The sequence below is a fragment of the Neomonachus schauinslandi genome, chromosome 8, assembly GCF_002201575.2.
Source record: "Neomonachus schauinslandi chromosome 8, ASM220157v2, whole genome shotgun sequence".
Taxonomy (NCBI): Eukaryota; Metazoa; Chordata; class Mammalia; order Carnivora; family Phocidae; genus Neomonachus; species Neomonachus schauinslandi.
Window position 1 is genome coordinate 81,129,692 of NC_058410.1, and position 16,888 is coordinate 81,146,579.

Consider the following 16,888-nt stretch of genomic DNA (forward strand, 5'->3'; position numbering starts at 1 on the left):
AAGCCTTAAAAAAAAGAAAAAATAAAATAAAACCAAAAGTTTGGTAGCAACCATCTTCATGCCTTTGAAGATGTGATTCCTACTGCATGGAGTACACGCAAAAGCTTCTTTAACACTTCCTTTGTGAATTCTTCACAGCTCCCTTCTCTGTAAATAGCACTATGCAAACTGTGTCTACTACACTGCACTTACCATGTAATTATTTGTTTACTCCTCTTTCTGTCTTCTACCCTAATCAAACCTGAGCTTGAAAGCAGGGACTTTGTCATATTCACCTTTGACTATGCTGTACCTCATCTATGCCTGGCATGTAGCATAAAATCACTCAATGATTTTGAAGGAAGAAAATTAGAAACACTCTCAATGAATTGTTTTTGAATGTCAAAACCTTTTTAATGACACAGTGTAGCAAGAATAAGAAATGTTTATTCTATAAATTTAAGAGACAAACATAAATAGAATCTGCTAACATGACTTTTCAGTTTTCCTTACTGCTCCTAGTTGTTCTTGTCAGGTATTTTCACTCAGGAGTGTTTCTCTAAATATAAACTAATTCAGGGTTTTGTTTTGTTTTGTTTTGAGAAATATTTTACTAGTAAATGCCATTTCCTCTTAACAGAATCTACTATTTTATGCAGATAGCAATAATACATATGCAAGGTATAATAAGTGCAAAGACCTAGAATAAAACAAAACACAAACCAATTTCCAGACTGAAATCAGTTTTTTAATATTACCAATGATGAAAGGAGGATGGGGAGAATAGGACACACTGCAAATAATTCCAAACTAATAAATAAGTTCAAAAGCAATAATAATTTTAGTTGTAGAATATATCACTTGATCATAAACCATAAATGAGTATTTCAACATGGACCGCATTTTCAGAATATCAGAAAGACAAATCTTTGTCAGCAATGGATTCTACCAATGTGATCAGTGTGTGAAAAACACTGTGTCTCTTCTTTTTGCCTCCCCACTGATTACTCTCCTTTTATTATTTATTCTCATGTCTGTGCCATATGTTGGCTAGACTTGATTTGTGTACTTTACAGTAAGAGAAGCCAATTTTTTGGTATGTGCAATAAGTTCTCTTTCTGTCTTTTTAGTTGTATTTCTCAAATATCTAATTTTACAATGTTTTATCTATGGTAATATATTTAAGCAAAAGAAAGATCTTATCCTAAAGTATGAGAAAGATTTAAGGTATTTAAGTTAAAAATCTATGCTATAGCAAATCTACATACACAGCAAATATAGCAACGGTTTCTAAGAGTCAGGCCATTTTCTGAATGAGCAACAATCTAGATCAACATTTTTAAAAAAATGAAGAGCAGCATTTAGCATATATACCAAATCTTTAAATTTTACTATTTATAAAAACATTTTACACAACTAGTCATAATATTTATTTTATTGTTGGATCCTAAGATTTCTTAGTCAATTAAAATAGACTCAGAACTGAAATTCAACTGAAATTTCATAACCATTCAAAAATGGTCATGAAAAACACACACTTAAAACACTAAGCTTTCCCCACTGTTACTTTCATTATTTTAAGGTTCAAGTATTACTTTGATGATCGATGAGAACATCCAAATCTACTAAAACACAAAATTTTCTCAGCTAAAACTAATGTGATTTATTTTGGTACTCTGAAATCCAATAAATCTTAAAAAGAAAGTAAACTAATAACTGTAGTTTTACTCATCAGAGCTAAACTACCAGCTGAAGGTTTCTTGTCAAATGTTTTAGGTCAATATTGTAAAATCAGATTAATTTAACTGGAATATAATGCAATAAAAAGGCTTTTAAGTCTCTACTTATAGAATGTGATTTATTCAAAAGCAGATATAAAATAATAAAATTCTAAGACATGAATTATTCAGAGACAGGAATATCTTGTGACAAACAAGAGAAACACGGTAAAGTTCCACAAAGTAAAAAAACTGTTTAAAGAAAAAAAAGGGTGCAAAATGATTAAAAACGATGATATGCATATATATATAAACACACACACTCTAAACAAAGGTAATTCAAATCCTTACCTTTGGGCTGCTGTTTTTACTAGTGATATCTGTGCATTAGCATGTTGAAAACGTCTACCATGAACTACAGTTCCAGAACATATTGATGCATTTTGTGCATTTTCACTGCAGATACAAGAGACAAAGAATAATTTGAACAGAGGAAAATTACATACACATATGCAAAATATATCCTTTCAAATCTGAACATACACACATACACAAAACCTTCACACTAAAAAAAAATGTGTTTATATATATTTATACATTAACCCAACCCAATTGACCACGTTCAATTGTCCACTAGGAGTTTTCTACTTCCTGAATTTGTCTCTGAAATGTTTCCAATACAATTCATGAAATATACAGAGTAGAAGAACACTGGAATAGAAAGCAGGAATCCTAAATGTATGTTTTGCACTATAAGGTATCTTATAAATTAGTTCAGATATATTTTCTTTTCTTCTTCTCTATTAGGGACTATCCATATCAAAAGCTTTTAAACCATGAGTATTACAAAGTTTTCTTATATGCCAAAATCAAAATCAAAATCAAATGTATTATTGTAAAAAAAAAAAAAAAAAAAGTCAGGAGTCCCAAATTCTACTTCTGATTCTGCCACTGACTTCAAAGTTACTTAGCCTTTATGTACCTCAGTTTTCTATCTATAAATTGACAAAATTGATATGAAACAGTGATTTTCAACTCTATTTCGGAGAGGTGTAAGAGCCCAATCATATCAGTAACAGTGGTTCCCTATGAGTACCACAAAGGAAAGGTGGGTTGTATCTAGGAGAGGAATAAGATATCTTAAAAAAAAGAAAAAGAAAAAAAAAAGTCCCTTATTGAGACAATCCTGAATAAGTATCCCCTAAAGGAGACAGGAGCACTCTAGCCTCCAGTGCCTTCTACTTCTAACATTATGACCAAGATTTTACTAACTATAGGAGAGCAAGTTCATCTTATGAAATCCTAGTCTACTGAAACTTTTCTTGTAATATTTTTATTCAGAATAAGAAACCATTGCAATCAACCCTAATCCCAAGATTAAAAGGAAAGAATCCACACACTGGAACAACTCTACCTCTTGGCACTGCTAATAAAGTGAAAAGATAAGGTACAGGTTGGGTCAACTGGCTACAAAGGTAGTTAATTTTTGGTGTTAAACACTTTTATCTTTTCTGTAGGAATGTGTAGTGAAGTGCCTATACCTCAATTTCTTATTGTTGCTTAACATGTTAAGTCCAATTGGGTTGCCTTTTAAAGGTTTTAAACTTTCAGCCTTGCTTCGTCTTGCACATGTCTTCCAGGGATCACCAGAACTGGTAGAAACAATTTCAGATTGACGATTTAACTGTAAAAAGATCCATAAACATTGAAGAGTCAATAAACATTATAATGATTGTTTGAAAACCCGCTTATTAAAAAAGCTATAAAAATTCTATCAGCTACTGAAGGTGGGAGAGAGGGATGACAGTGGCATGAATTTAAGAATAATTCAACCATAATACTTTTTTTCCCTAAGGATAACACAAATATGTAGGAACACGGATGTTTATGATATTATTTCCTTTTCATTTAAAAGTCTCCAAAGGTACTTGAGATAATTAAAAGAGAAAATAGAAGACATGAGGGTAGAGTATCTTAAAATGGCTATTTCTTGAGAGTAAAAAAAAAATATTTCCCGTTACCGCTATCTGTAGGCCGAGTACAGTCAAATATGGCGTTAAGTTACCATTTCAACCTGTACAAGTAGCTTGGCCTTAACATCAAGGTTTCTATACAAACACAGAAACTGAAATGTCTTAATACTTTCATAGTTGCAAATGATCATATAAAGACATCAATAACAATCACTTTGGGAGGATCACAGTATGACAATAGGATGGGCATTTCTCAGGAAGCTCTTTTCAACAAAGAAACCAACTTTTATTACATTCATTGCACCAGACATTTAAAAGCTGCTTTCAGATTCATTGAGAAAAAAAATCTTCAGTTCTTAGTGATAATTTACCCAAAACAACACTTTAAAAATCATTCTTATCTACTTTATTTTGAAACGATAAATATTTTCTCACTTATAAAATATAGTTAAGAAGATAGGGACATGGCTTTTTCCCCCCAATTGATCTCTATAGAAACCTAACAGTTCCCTAAAAAAATACCTCCCACAAAAAAAGCTCTCCTGAGTACAGAGTTCATTGTGCCAACACCATTCTTATTTTTAGGCATAACTACACTACTAAATTGCAAAAAAGACCGATTTTTGACACTCTGCTTATCATTTCTCCTCCTTGAGACATTTCTTTACTTCCTAATCTTTTTACGGCCATGGGCTTCAAACTCCTCCATTTGTTTGAGGCAGATTAAGTAATGCAGATCAATTTCCTTCTACTCTCTGAAAACAACTAGAAAAAAGCTGGACAAAATACAAATTAAAAAAATATGTATGTTTGAGACATCTGAGGGCTCCAAAGGCAGGAATAATTAAGAATTAAGATAGGAACAAGAAACTCAGAGATCTAAGCCCAGATTTGTATTTTCTCCTGAGGTATCTATTGATTCCAGAAGATGTACCTGAGAAGCTAAGCTGAACTTCCGAGAGCTAGAGACAAAAAGTAGAGATGAAGATCCACCATATATGAAGGGCCTCATAAACCCCTCAAAATTTGGATCAGAATTACAGCCTATGAATAACAGCCTTCGTATAGATTGAAATCTAGCTTCTAATCATCTCAACCTTCAGTTCAATTAAGGCAGTTCTCAAATTTTTATTGTAAATCAGAATTACCTGAATTGTTTGTTAAACTGCTATGTCCAATCTTTTACAGTTTATTCTTATTCATTAGGTCTGGGGTGATCCTAATAATTTGCATTTCTAGCAAGTCCCCAAGTGATGCTGATACTGCCAATCAGAGACCATACTTGGAGAATCACTGATTTAAGGTGATCTGAGACTGAGATTGCTAATGCTCCTAGTTCCCTCCAGAAACAGATAATTTTCTAGGCCTCAAATTATCTCTATGACTTTTCATATGCAATATTTACCATTCATAGCAGGTTCAAAGAAATTAGACAATGTGATCAAAACCAAGAGAAACAACAGAAACAAAAACCATAGGGGATAAAGATACTAGAATTATTACACTCTTTCATTTCTGTTAGTAGGAGAATACAATCAATTTTGCATTTGGGGACCCTTTTTCACAGGAAATAAAGCATTATTGTGGAAAGATAACAATTTAGGAATCAAACAGACTTGTCTTTCTAGCCAAGAAACTTTCCTTGTAATCATGGAGTTATTTCATGCATTAACAAAAATATACACAAATTGCCAAGCCCTGGAATGGGCAGATAGGTAGGAATTCAGTAAGCAATAGTTCCCACTCAATTAGAAATACAGATATCTTCTCTTAGAAAGCTCATAAATTGGGGCACCGGGGTTGGCTCAGCTGGTTAAGCGTCCAACTTGTGATTTTGGCTCAGGTCATCACCTCATGGGTGGTGAGATCGAGCCCCATGTCGGGCTCCATGCTCAGCAGGGAGTCTGCTTGAGATTCTCTCCCTCTGACCCCCCACTCAATTAAATTAATTTTAAAAAAAAGAAATCCCATAAATTATTTTATCATAAACAACTGGTCATCAAGATGCATTCAGCTGATAAAAATTAGGCCTGAATATTCAGTCATGATGACCTAGATCTACTTCCATGTTATTTTTTTTTAAAAATGCCCTAATCAATGAATGGTTGTCAAAGTGTGGTTTGCTGGACCAGTATTTAAAGAACACTTTAAAATGCAAATTAGCTGGCCCCATTCCAGATCTCCTAAGTCAGAAACTCTGAAAGTGGGGTCCAGCAATCTTGTTATCAAACCTTCCAGGTGATTCTGATGTACATTAACATGGGAGAGCCACTGCTCTGGGTGATTTTGATATATATCCTGTTAAGAATCTCAGAAGCATGAAAAAATGGTCAGTATCACTCATCATCAGGGAAGTAAAAATCAAACCCACAATGAGATACCACCTTGCACCTGTCAGAATAGCTAAAATTAACAACTCAGAAAACAACAGATGTTGGCAAGGATGCAGAGAAAGGGGCACCCTCGTGCACTGTTGGTGCGAATGCAAACTGGTGCAACACTATGGAGAACAGTTTGGAGCTTACTCAAAAAGTTAAAAATAGAACTACCCTATGACCCAGCAATTGCACTACTAGGTATTTATCCAAAGGATACAAAAATGCTGATTTGAAGGGGCACATGCACCCCAATGTTTATAGCAGCACTATCAACAATAGTTATGGAAAGAGCCCAAATGTCCATTGACTGATGAATGGATAAAGAAGATGTGGTATATATATGTATACATATATATATATGTACACACACACAATGTAATATTCCTCAGCCATAAAAAAAGAATGAAATCTTGCCATTTGCAAGGATGTGGATGGAGCCAGAGAGCAAAATTAGTCAGAAAAAGACAAATACCTTATGATTTCACTCATATGTGGGATTTAAGAAACAAAACAGATGAACATAGGAGAAGGGAAGGAAAAATAAAATAAGATAAAAACAGAGAGGGAGGTAAACCATAAGAGACTCTTAGCTACAGAGAAGAAACTGAGAGTGTGAGTTCCACATGACAAAATGAGATCATAAATTGATCTCAGATGACATAAGCTAGATGACAGAGAGAACTTGGCACAAGCTGGGGAGAACAGCATTACATTAGATGGTTGTAGCTTTAAACTTTTGTGTGAGAGGATGAACTTAGGGATATACTTTATGGAAGTATGTATGAGCTACATGGTGTAGAGGACTTGACTGGGCCAGAAAATTCCAACTAGTCTCTCAAATATAATATTTATATTTCAATATAAACCCTCAATCTTTGCACAAGCTGTAATAAAGTATTTAACATTAAAATAAAAAAAGAATCTCAGAAGACAAGTTTCCATTAAAGACTGATCATATAATTTCATTCCTATCTAGGCAATTACAAAAACTAATATTTAGTGAATACTTATTGTGAATAGGCATTATGTTAGTTACTTTATATTCAATCTCTATATTTTAGACATTTCAGTAGTTCTTTAGATTGGGATTCAGCAACCACACCTAAAACATCAGGCCAATTACTTGCTGCTACTGAGTGAAAGGATTAATACATTCAAATTTCCCACTTCAGTTCTCTTTTCTCAACAAAATATCTCCACTGTACGTCATTTAAACTTTACTGAAATTCTATCCCTCTGTTACAAAGTTTATTGAACTTAAAAAGCCAAGTAACTTGTCCAAACTAGCTAAATGGATTTAAACACTTAAAGACTGGTCTGATTCCAAAGCCTATGCTTTGCCATACTATACTGCATGAGGAATTTTTATAGTGTCGTTTAGAGAAATATAAATACAGATGCTTAACAACAACAAAAAAAAACCCAGAAACAGTGTTATCCAAAAAGAATTCATCATTAGGATACAAAATATCTCAAAATCAAAAGAACTGTGCTAAATATTCCTTTATATAAATATAGAAAGTTAATCTTTCCTGTTAAGAATTATTTAAGCCAAAATTATCACACCTAATATGCAGGCACATAACTCAGCTAACTCAACCATATTTCTGATTAAATGCTCATACATTTTCAAAACTTTTTTGAGAAAGCATTAGGGCACAGCAACAGACAACCCAAAGCCCACCATTAAAGGAAGAGGATCTATATAACTAAATTCTTAAATTTCTCAATTCTGTTGCCTATAGGTTACTATTAAAAACTATATACACTTCAGTTGGCAACAGAAAACCAGTACTTCCAGCTTTGTCAAAGATGACTGTATCTCATGAAAACCTTTTACTGTACCATCAAATTACCTTAGAAAATGTTCCCTACCATCTGTTACACTTAGAAGGTAGTTCCGGGGGGGTGGGGGTAGGGAAGAATTTATTCCACAGGAGACTCATAGGATATAAAGTTGTAAAGATTCTCTTCACACAAGCATAAACCTACAGGACATAATTCTACCTTCCAGAAAACTTAAAAATAACTGCTGAATTAAAACACAACATATAAATTATTTTAAATCTCTAGTACATCTACTTCTCTCTGCCTAATAATTTTTATTTTCTCTCATTTTATTTGTGCTCTTAACTTGCTAATCTACATCAAATTACTGGGGGAAATAAGATAAATAAAAAAAAATCAAGCCATTCATTTATGGATGACTATCTCACAGATTAGAGAACTACTACTACTAAAGTTTAAGATGATATATTCAGTCTGGAGGTTCCTGAAAAACTTCAATTATCCTTTCTGTTTGCTCCCCTCTTTAGTAGCCTAAGACTGTTCTCTAGCTAATGCAAGCATAAGATCAGAACTACTGTGGACAGATGGATTAGCATAAAACAATCAGGATTACAAAACCAACTATAAACATAGGCCTTAGCTATTTATGGAAAATTTACTAGTGCCATGCACTATATAAGTTACATTGTCTCAAAATTCTTACAACCATCCTATAAAGTGGACATTAGCAGGCCTAGAATGTGATACTCTCTAACTACTCTAATATATCACCCATCCAAAAAAGCTGTTTCTCTTAACTGGATATCAATCTACATAGAATACCTTTATGCAATAAAGGTAAAAACAATAGGATAGGGATCAGCAAAACTTTTTTATAAAGGGACACATAACAAGTACTTTATGGGCCATACAATCTTTATTGAAACTACTCAACTTTGTCCAAATAATTCAAATCTGTGTTGTGACATGAAAGCAGTAATAGACAATACATGAACAAATGAACACAGCTGTTTTCCAATAAAATTTTATTTATGAACATAAATTTGAATTTCATGTAATATTCACATGTAATAAAATAGCATTCTTTTGATTTTGGGGGAAACCATTTAAAAATGGTTCTTAGGCCACAGGTTGTAGGCCAGATTTGGCCTATGAGCCTTAGTTTGCCAACTTTGTATTATAACATTACTCATTAAGTAACAAGTATAGTCAGTTACTAGAATTTTAGCTCCAAAGGAAAAAGAAACTTGTCTATTTTGCTCACTAACATGTGGAGCACTGTGATCGATACATATTTGCTACATGAATATTTCACAGGGACTGTGAAATGTGTAAAAATTATCAATATGTGGTTATCATCCATCCAAACTTATCACACATCAAATAAGTCAATTTAACTAAGGAACAAGTATTCAGGAAATTAGCACCTAAGAACTTCAGATAATAAGATAACCTAAAAGAAGCTATTAAAAAAAGAATCTATTAAATAATTAGACATGTACATTAAGCATCTGCCTTCAGCTCAGGTCATGATCCCAGGGTCCCAGGTTCGAGCCCCCTATCAGGCTCCCTGCTCAGCAGCAGGCCTGCTTCTCCCTCTCCCACTCCCCCTGCTTGTGTTCCCTCTCTCGCTGTCTCTCTCTGTCAAATAAATAAATAAAATCTTTAAAAAACAATAGACATGTAAAATGTACATTACAGACATTTAAATTCTTAAAAATAAAATGGATATTGAAACAGTAAGAACTAGACACTAGGGAAAAAACAAAATTTTGAAAGAGAACCCATAGAAGTTCTACAAATGATAAATGCCTTTTTTTTTTTTTTTTAAAGGGCACCTGGGTGGCTCAGTCAGTTAAGTGTCTGACTCTTGATCTCTGCTCAGGTCTTAATCTCAGAGTCATGAGTTTAAGCCCCATGATGGACTCCAGGCTGGATGTGGAGCCTATTTAAAAAAATAATTAATTAAAATTTTTTTAAAAAGAAAAAAAGATGAAGGCCACAGAAATATTAAATAGCAGATTAGACAAAGATAAAGTTAAAACTTAGTGAATTAGAAGACAGAGCTGAGGAATTACCTAGAATATGGTATAGGGATGATTTTGTTCTTTGCCCTTTATCCTTTTTTTTTTTTTTTAAAGATTTTTTATTTATTTAAGAGAGAGAGAGCACAAGTGGGGTGAGGGTCAGAGGGAGAAGCAGACTCCCCACCAAGCAGGGAGCCCGATGCGGGATTCGATCCCGGGACTCCGGGATCACGACCCGAAATGAAGGCAAACACTCAACAACTGAGCCACCTAGGCACCCCCCCTTTTTTCCTTTTGTATATAAAATACAGGTTAAAGGGCATGAAAAAAATGATGATATTACTATTAATTCTAATAAAAATTCCAGAAGGAATAATGTGGAAAGGTAATATCCACAGATAAAATGATGAAAATTTTTCCAGAACTAATGAAAGACATGTATCCTTTACCTAAAGAGGCCCAATGAAATGCAGAAGCAAACAGTTTTGTTTTTTTTTTAAGATTTTATTTATTTATTTAACACAGAGAGAGAGAGAGAGAGAGAGAGAGAGAGCACAAGCAGGGGGAGTGGCAGGCAGAGGGAGAGGGAGAAGCAGTCTCCCCCCTGAGCAGGGAGCCCAATGCGGGGCTTGGTCCCAGGACCCTGGGATCATGACCTGCGCCGAAGGCAGTCGCTTAACCAACTGAGCCACCCAGGCGACCCTAGGCATGGACAGTTTTAAGCAAATCAATTCCTAAATCCTCAATCTCCATTTTTACACTTTCTTAAAATTCATTTACTTTAAAACCCATCTGTAGAAAAGGCATCATACAATATCTCCTTTCCCAATAGACCTTTATCTGTTCTACAAAAGACATAATTCTCACCTATTGCATTAGAATCTAAAAACCGCCTAAAAGGAACAACTGGAAATACTGGAATCTCTTCTAACACAAAAAATAGTAGTAGTCTTCATATCTTTCCCTGTTTTATAAATATTTCTGTTAAAATATACATATTTCTAACTATGGGATAGAAACTGGATATTCTAGACCAAGGTTATTAGATTTCCTTAATTTAACTGCAAAGTCGAAAGCAAAAGTGATAAAAATTTGCACTTACTGGCTTTGTATATTCTATTCCAATTATAATCAAGAAAAGCACTGCCCCAAGGAGAAAATCAAGTGAGAAGAACTCAAAGAAAGCCTAAGTTTTTAAAACAAGACTGAAATCTGCTGTGCCTTATTACAACCAAGTAACAAACTCAGGTCAAAACCAAGGCTGTCTTTTTCTACCTTAGAATTCTGAAGTGAAATGAAATGGTTGTCATGAAGATACAAATTCACATGTTTACTTGAAGTGAAAAATGAAAATAGACACTTACAGATAAATAGTATCTCTAATTTAATTGACTGGCAGGACTATATGGACTGGCCTTGTCAAATAAATTATATATAGATATCTCCCATAGAACAAATGAACAAAATATGCAGTTCCAACGTTTAAAAAAAATACACAAAACAAAAACTATAAAATATTTCACAAAAAAATATCGTATTATTAAAGGCATCCTGCAGTTAACAAGATTTCAACTTTTTAAATTATTTCTCAGAGTATCTAGTTAAAAAAAAGGAATCTAAAAGTAGCAAGTATAATTATTGTCTGATAAAGCCTTTTTAATATACTTTCCCCCAATTCAGAAGGGCAATGACTCTAATGACTGGGTCACAAATAATTTTTAACTTTTAAATATTGTATTGCTATGTGATTTTTGACATTTAATTCAAAAGGAAAGAACTGAAGGATAATGCTATAGCAAAACTCTATCCTTATCTATTTATTATATGACCAAGATTTCTCAGCATTTATAAAAAAAAGTTTAAAAAGAAAACTGCCAGGTGCCTGAGTAGTACAGCTGGTCAAGCGTCCAACTCTTGGTTTTGGCTTAGGTCATGATCTCAGGGTTGTGAGATCAAGCCCTGGGCTCTGCGAGGAGTCTGCATAAGACTCTCCCCTTGCCAGCCGCCCATGCTTGCTCGCACATGCACACTCTCTCTAAAATAAATAAATCTTAAAAAAAAAAATTGCTACTGAAAGTTTTATTCTAGTAATAAATAATATTTGTTCATGGATATGTGAACCAAATGAATAAAGAAGGAAAACATCAGCACCACCCATTTTAAGAAATACATTTCCAATATAATTTTACATAATAAGTTTAATAACTACAAATATCTGTAACATATTTTTGGATTAAATGTTTAATTATAAGAATAACTCAATCCAGTAAAAGAAAAACTTAGAACCCTGTAGTGACAGTTATTTAATGTTAAATTTCAATAAATGTGTATCTATTAGTGTGAAAGAGTAATTAAAAGACTTTCAATTGCATAAAAAGACATCATATGAAGTTAAAATACATATACAAAAAATACATATATGAAACTAAAATTCTATGGGAAAATTGAACAGAAATATGAATTTAAGGAGAAACAGGCACAATATAAAATTTCCAAATGTCAGAGAGGAGATGGTACATGTATTTTTAAAACAGATGATGCTGAGTATCAAATCGAATTATCTTTAGAGATCACTAGATAGACATAAATATCATTTAAGTTTTATTTTAAAATATCAACACTTACATCCTTAAAAATGTATAAGACATATATATTATTCTAATTTAAGGGCATCTTCAAGAAAAAAAAAACACATAAATTGAAAACCAATGTCAGAGAAGTTAGTAAATAAAAATGCCTTTTATTTTTCCCTGCAAAGTACACTATATTTCTGTCCGCTTGAAGAACACCTAAACAGCACTCTAAGCAATCAAGATGTTAAAATAAAAGCTAAGGAAAACTGCAATATGAAAAACCTTATAGTTTTTCAATGTAACTTTATAAACAAAAACTTTAAAGTACTAAGAGAAAAACTTCAAATTCTACAAATTCCCTTAGTTACAACAAAATAGAGATGTTGTGGAAGAAACCCCCCCTCCACAAAGATGGGGGGAGAGGAATTAGAAGACCCTAAAGTATTATTCAACTGTAAGTATAGGAAATATGTGAAGAGGGTGCTATGTCAGATAGGAAAAATTCAAGTCTGACTACATACTTCCCAAGATTACAAAGAAACAGGAACTCTCATATACTATTAGTGGGAATGGCAAATGCTAATTCCTATGAATGAGGCATTTAGCAATAACTAGCAAAATTACACATAAATTACCCTCTGAAACGGCAACTGCAATTCTAGGAATCTATTCCACAAATATACTGTAAAGGTATGAAAAAACATAAGCATGAGGCTTTATTTATTTATTTAGCATAAGGCTTTATTAAAGCACTGCTTACAATAACAAAAGACTGGGAAAGACCTCTGCTCATCACTAGGGAACCAACTAAATATCTACTGTTCATCCAGTCACTGGAGTACTATGTAACAATAAAGGAGATAATAAAGATTTCTAAGTACTTTGCTAGTGGAGTGATCCACAGACCATACTGTTAAGTAAAACAATCAAGGTACCAGTGTGGATAATTTCTCTGAGAAGGGTTGTATATTCTATTAAAAATGAAAGAAAAGAACAATGAAAGGCTAAACCATGTAATTTTTTTAAAAAAGGTAGTTTATTAGCAGTGAAAGAGAACAAGGTAAAAGAATAAGGGTGCTTTTAATGGACTCTTATGGATGGTCTCTAAGATATATTAATTTTAAAAAGATTAAAAATTGTATACAGTATGCTATTAATTGTGTTAATATAAGAGGGTAGGGCAGAATATATATACTTTCTTTGTAATGCATAAAATCTCTGATGGAATAAACAAGATACTGGGAACACCACTAGCCTCTGGTGTGGAAGTGGGTGGTTGGGAATTTCAATTAAAAAATATAAAAATCCTCTTGAAGTATTAGTTTTTAGTATATAACCTAAAAAATTTACCCAAAAAAGTCAGAAAAGCAACACTTGCCTTTTTTCCTTTTGAGGTCTCGGAATCCTCATCTTCATCTACACTGAGTAGATTTGCCTCACTACATAGAAAATAAAGGGGAAAAAAATCTTAAGCGACAATTACAACCCATACATTAAATTCAGAAGTTTTATTCTTTTTGCTTACCCAATTCAGGGATCAGCAAACTTTTTCTATAAAGGGTAAATTAGGCTTTGTAGGCTATACAGTCTCTATACCAACTACTCTACTATTTTAGTATGAAAGCAGCCATGGATTGTATGTGTGGCTGTATTCCAACAAAACTATTAACAAAATCCAATGGTGGGCCAGATTGGGCCCATGGACCTATTGTTTGTTGACCCCTGCTATAAACAAACATATAATTTTTGTTTCCTTAACTGCAGATTTCATATATAGTCACTCATTTTTCCTTTCTGTCTTAGATTTAAAATTAGGGGATAAGAACAGAGAAACAAAATAGAGAAAAAACTGGTAAGAATACTTTAGCTGATGTAAAAAAAAAAAAAAAGTAATTCCAATAGTGTTACCACAGTAAAATAGTTATACCTCTGCAACTCTTAGAAATATCAACACTAGAATGATTGGCCTAAGACTCTAAAAGATCAGACTGATATATCTATTAATAGTTTATGTTAATCTCAAGATATTAAAAAAGCTGAAGCTCCTAAGGATCCTCTTATAATGATGAGCCAAAGAGTGTAATTCATAAATGAAATACACAGAACAGGTAACACTTTAAAGTGCAGATTTTTTTACATAATTATGACAAATCTAACAAAGAAAGTCAAAATACATTCTTCTAAAAACAACTCTGCAGAGCTATTTTTAGTAAAATCCTAGCTATTTATAATAAAAATATAAAATGTTTGTTCCATTATTGTTTATACACATCCCAACTTTTTTAATACTAAAAATTCTCTCCTTCCAAACATTTTAGAAAAATGTTTAAAAGGTGACATGCTTTCTACTCAATTTCAGATTTAATTCCAATTTTTCAAACTACATAAATACTGTCTGTAATAAAAAATTATTTTAAATTTAAAAATAGAAATAAAAAAAGAAATAAGAGAAAGACAACCATAAAATACCAATTTTAGCTGAGAAACTTACCAGTTCAAAGCTCTCCTTCAAATAAAAGTTCACTTCAATTCAATATCTCATAGATGAAGGCACATAAAAGTGGTAATGATGAACGAAGCTGTTCCCCAGACAGAAGTGAAGTTCCCACAATATTCAGTCAATATACTCTGAATGACTTCTTGTGTAAAAAATTTTAAAAAATACTTATAGTTTTGGTAGAACTGTATGTATTTATATATAATGTGCATATTATATATACATATATATTTGTGTATCTCTGAATTAGTGTTACCCAGTGGAAAACCAGATCAATAAATCAAGGCACCTAATAGCAATGGTGAATTTGCAATACAAATTTCATGATATGCAAAAGGTTCTATTAAAACAATCATTTAAATTTTACAAAGCAGACATTTCAAGTACACTAACAAAGTGTAATGAATACTTTGTTTAACTTCTGTCTGGATCAACATCTGTGTTTATCATTTAAATTGTTTCTGCTCTCTCTGGTGGTAATGTAATCTAAGATGGATGGGACAACTGTGAAGAAAGATACTATAGGACTTAAACTTTCACACAAAACTCCGGAGCTTTAATCTGGGTTCACTTACTCATGATAAATGGTAGCTTTTCAAATCACTGCCTGAACAGAATGTCATTAAAAAAAAAAAAAAGCCCAATTTCTTTAATTGAAAATCAAGTCAATTTTTAATTGTAAGATTATATGTATCACATGCACATATTTACACATTTCAAAACATGGAGAAACATAACAGCAAAAATTATTTAATGAAAAACTGCATTTTTTCCCTTGATGCTACTGTAATAGACAATTTTTTTTTAAGTAAAAAATACCATACTCTTAAAAATACTTCCATAGTATATAAATCATTTTTTAATGAAATGTCATTCTTACAAAATATCTGAGGGGGAAGAAAAAGTTCTTACTCTTTATCTGTATCTCCTTCACTTTCGTCTCCATGATCAAAGCTCCAATTATTTTTAAAACCTCCATCTCTCTTAGATTCTGATCTAGTCAAAGCTGAAATAAAAACAAACTGAGATAAGTATTCAATAGAGCTATTCAATATAAAATAAAATTAAGCATTTCCTAAGCTCTTTGGCTAGTCTAAATTTTCTTAATTTTCTTGTTTTGACTATTTCTTATAAATATCTTATTTCCCCTAAAATAAAAAAGAACACATTAAAATGTTTTTACTAATTTACAGTTGTCCATATGCATGAATGTGTTACCAAGAAGAAGCCCAAACTAGTAAGATACAGTAAAAATGGGGTGAAGCATATGATTATGTATGAAGTATATAAAAATCAATCCAGTATCTCCATATTTAATCACTGATCCTAGAAATTAGTACGTGTTAGTTAGCTTGCCCTATTTATGAGAAGTATATCCAGACCACTAGTCTTTTCTTTACTTCAGTCAATCATCTCTGCCTTTGAAGAGAAGAGAAACTAGGTTTTCGGCACTGACAATATGGTGAACTTCATGTCCCCGCAAACTCTCTAGATCAGAACACCAAACATTCTCACAGTAAGTTTAAAAAAATTTTTAAGTGCATGGCTGAAACCCCCTGAAGCCATAAACAACTAGGAAGTGTGAACTCAGAGAGATAAAAGAAGTTCTGAAGCTGGCATTTGTCTTGGAGTCATATGACACAAACTTGATGTCCTACAACTGAGGCTTTAAAATCAAGTTTGGGATGCCAGCAAGATGAGAGGTCAGACTGAAGACCGGAAGACCTGAAGGGCAAACTTCCAACTAGGTGAACAAGGGGGAAAAAAAAAACCCTGAAAAACAGCAGAAATAATTATGATGTCTTGTCTTTGTTCTGGATTTTGGGGTTGATATTTACCCCATGGTTAAAGAATTCCTAACCATAAGCTCATAATTACTCAGGTTTGGGCCCAGAAAAACCTATAATTAAAAGAGTCTCACAAGAAAAGATGCTGAATATCACTAAACGTTAGGG

General features: G+C 32.8%; 1 protein-coding gene across 1 annotated transcript in view; it reads right to left on the reverse strand.

The window, feature by feature from the left end:
* Nucleotides 1-16,888, reverse strand: part of SENP6 (SUMO specific peptidase 6) — a 115,490-nt gene that overhangs the window by 75,582 nt on the left and 23,020 nt on the right. Inside the window, exons 2-5 of the mRNA XM_021693054.2 lie at nucleotides 15,846-15,939; nucleotides 13,815-13,875; nucleotides 3,239-3,381; nucleotides 2,049-2,153 (exon numbers count right to left, since the gene is read on the reverse strand). Coding sequence (XP_021548729.1) covers nucleotides 2,049-2,153; nucleotides 3,239-3,381; nucleotides 13,815-13,875; nucleotides 15,846-15,939 — 403 coding nt within the window. The remainder of the gene's footprint in view (nucleotides 1-2,048; nucleotides 2,154-3,238; nucleotides 3,382-13,814; nucleotides 13,876-15,845; nucleotides 15,940-16,888) is intronic.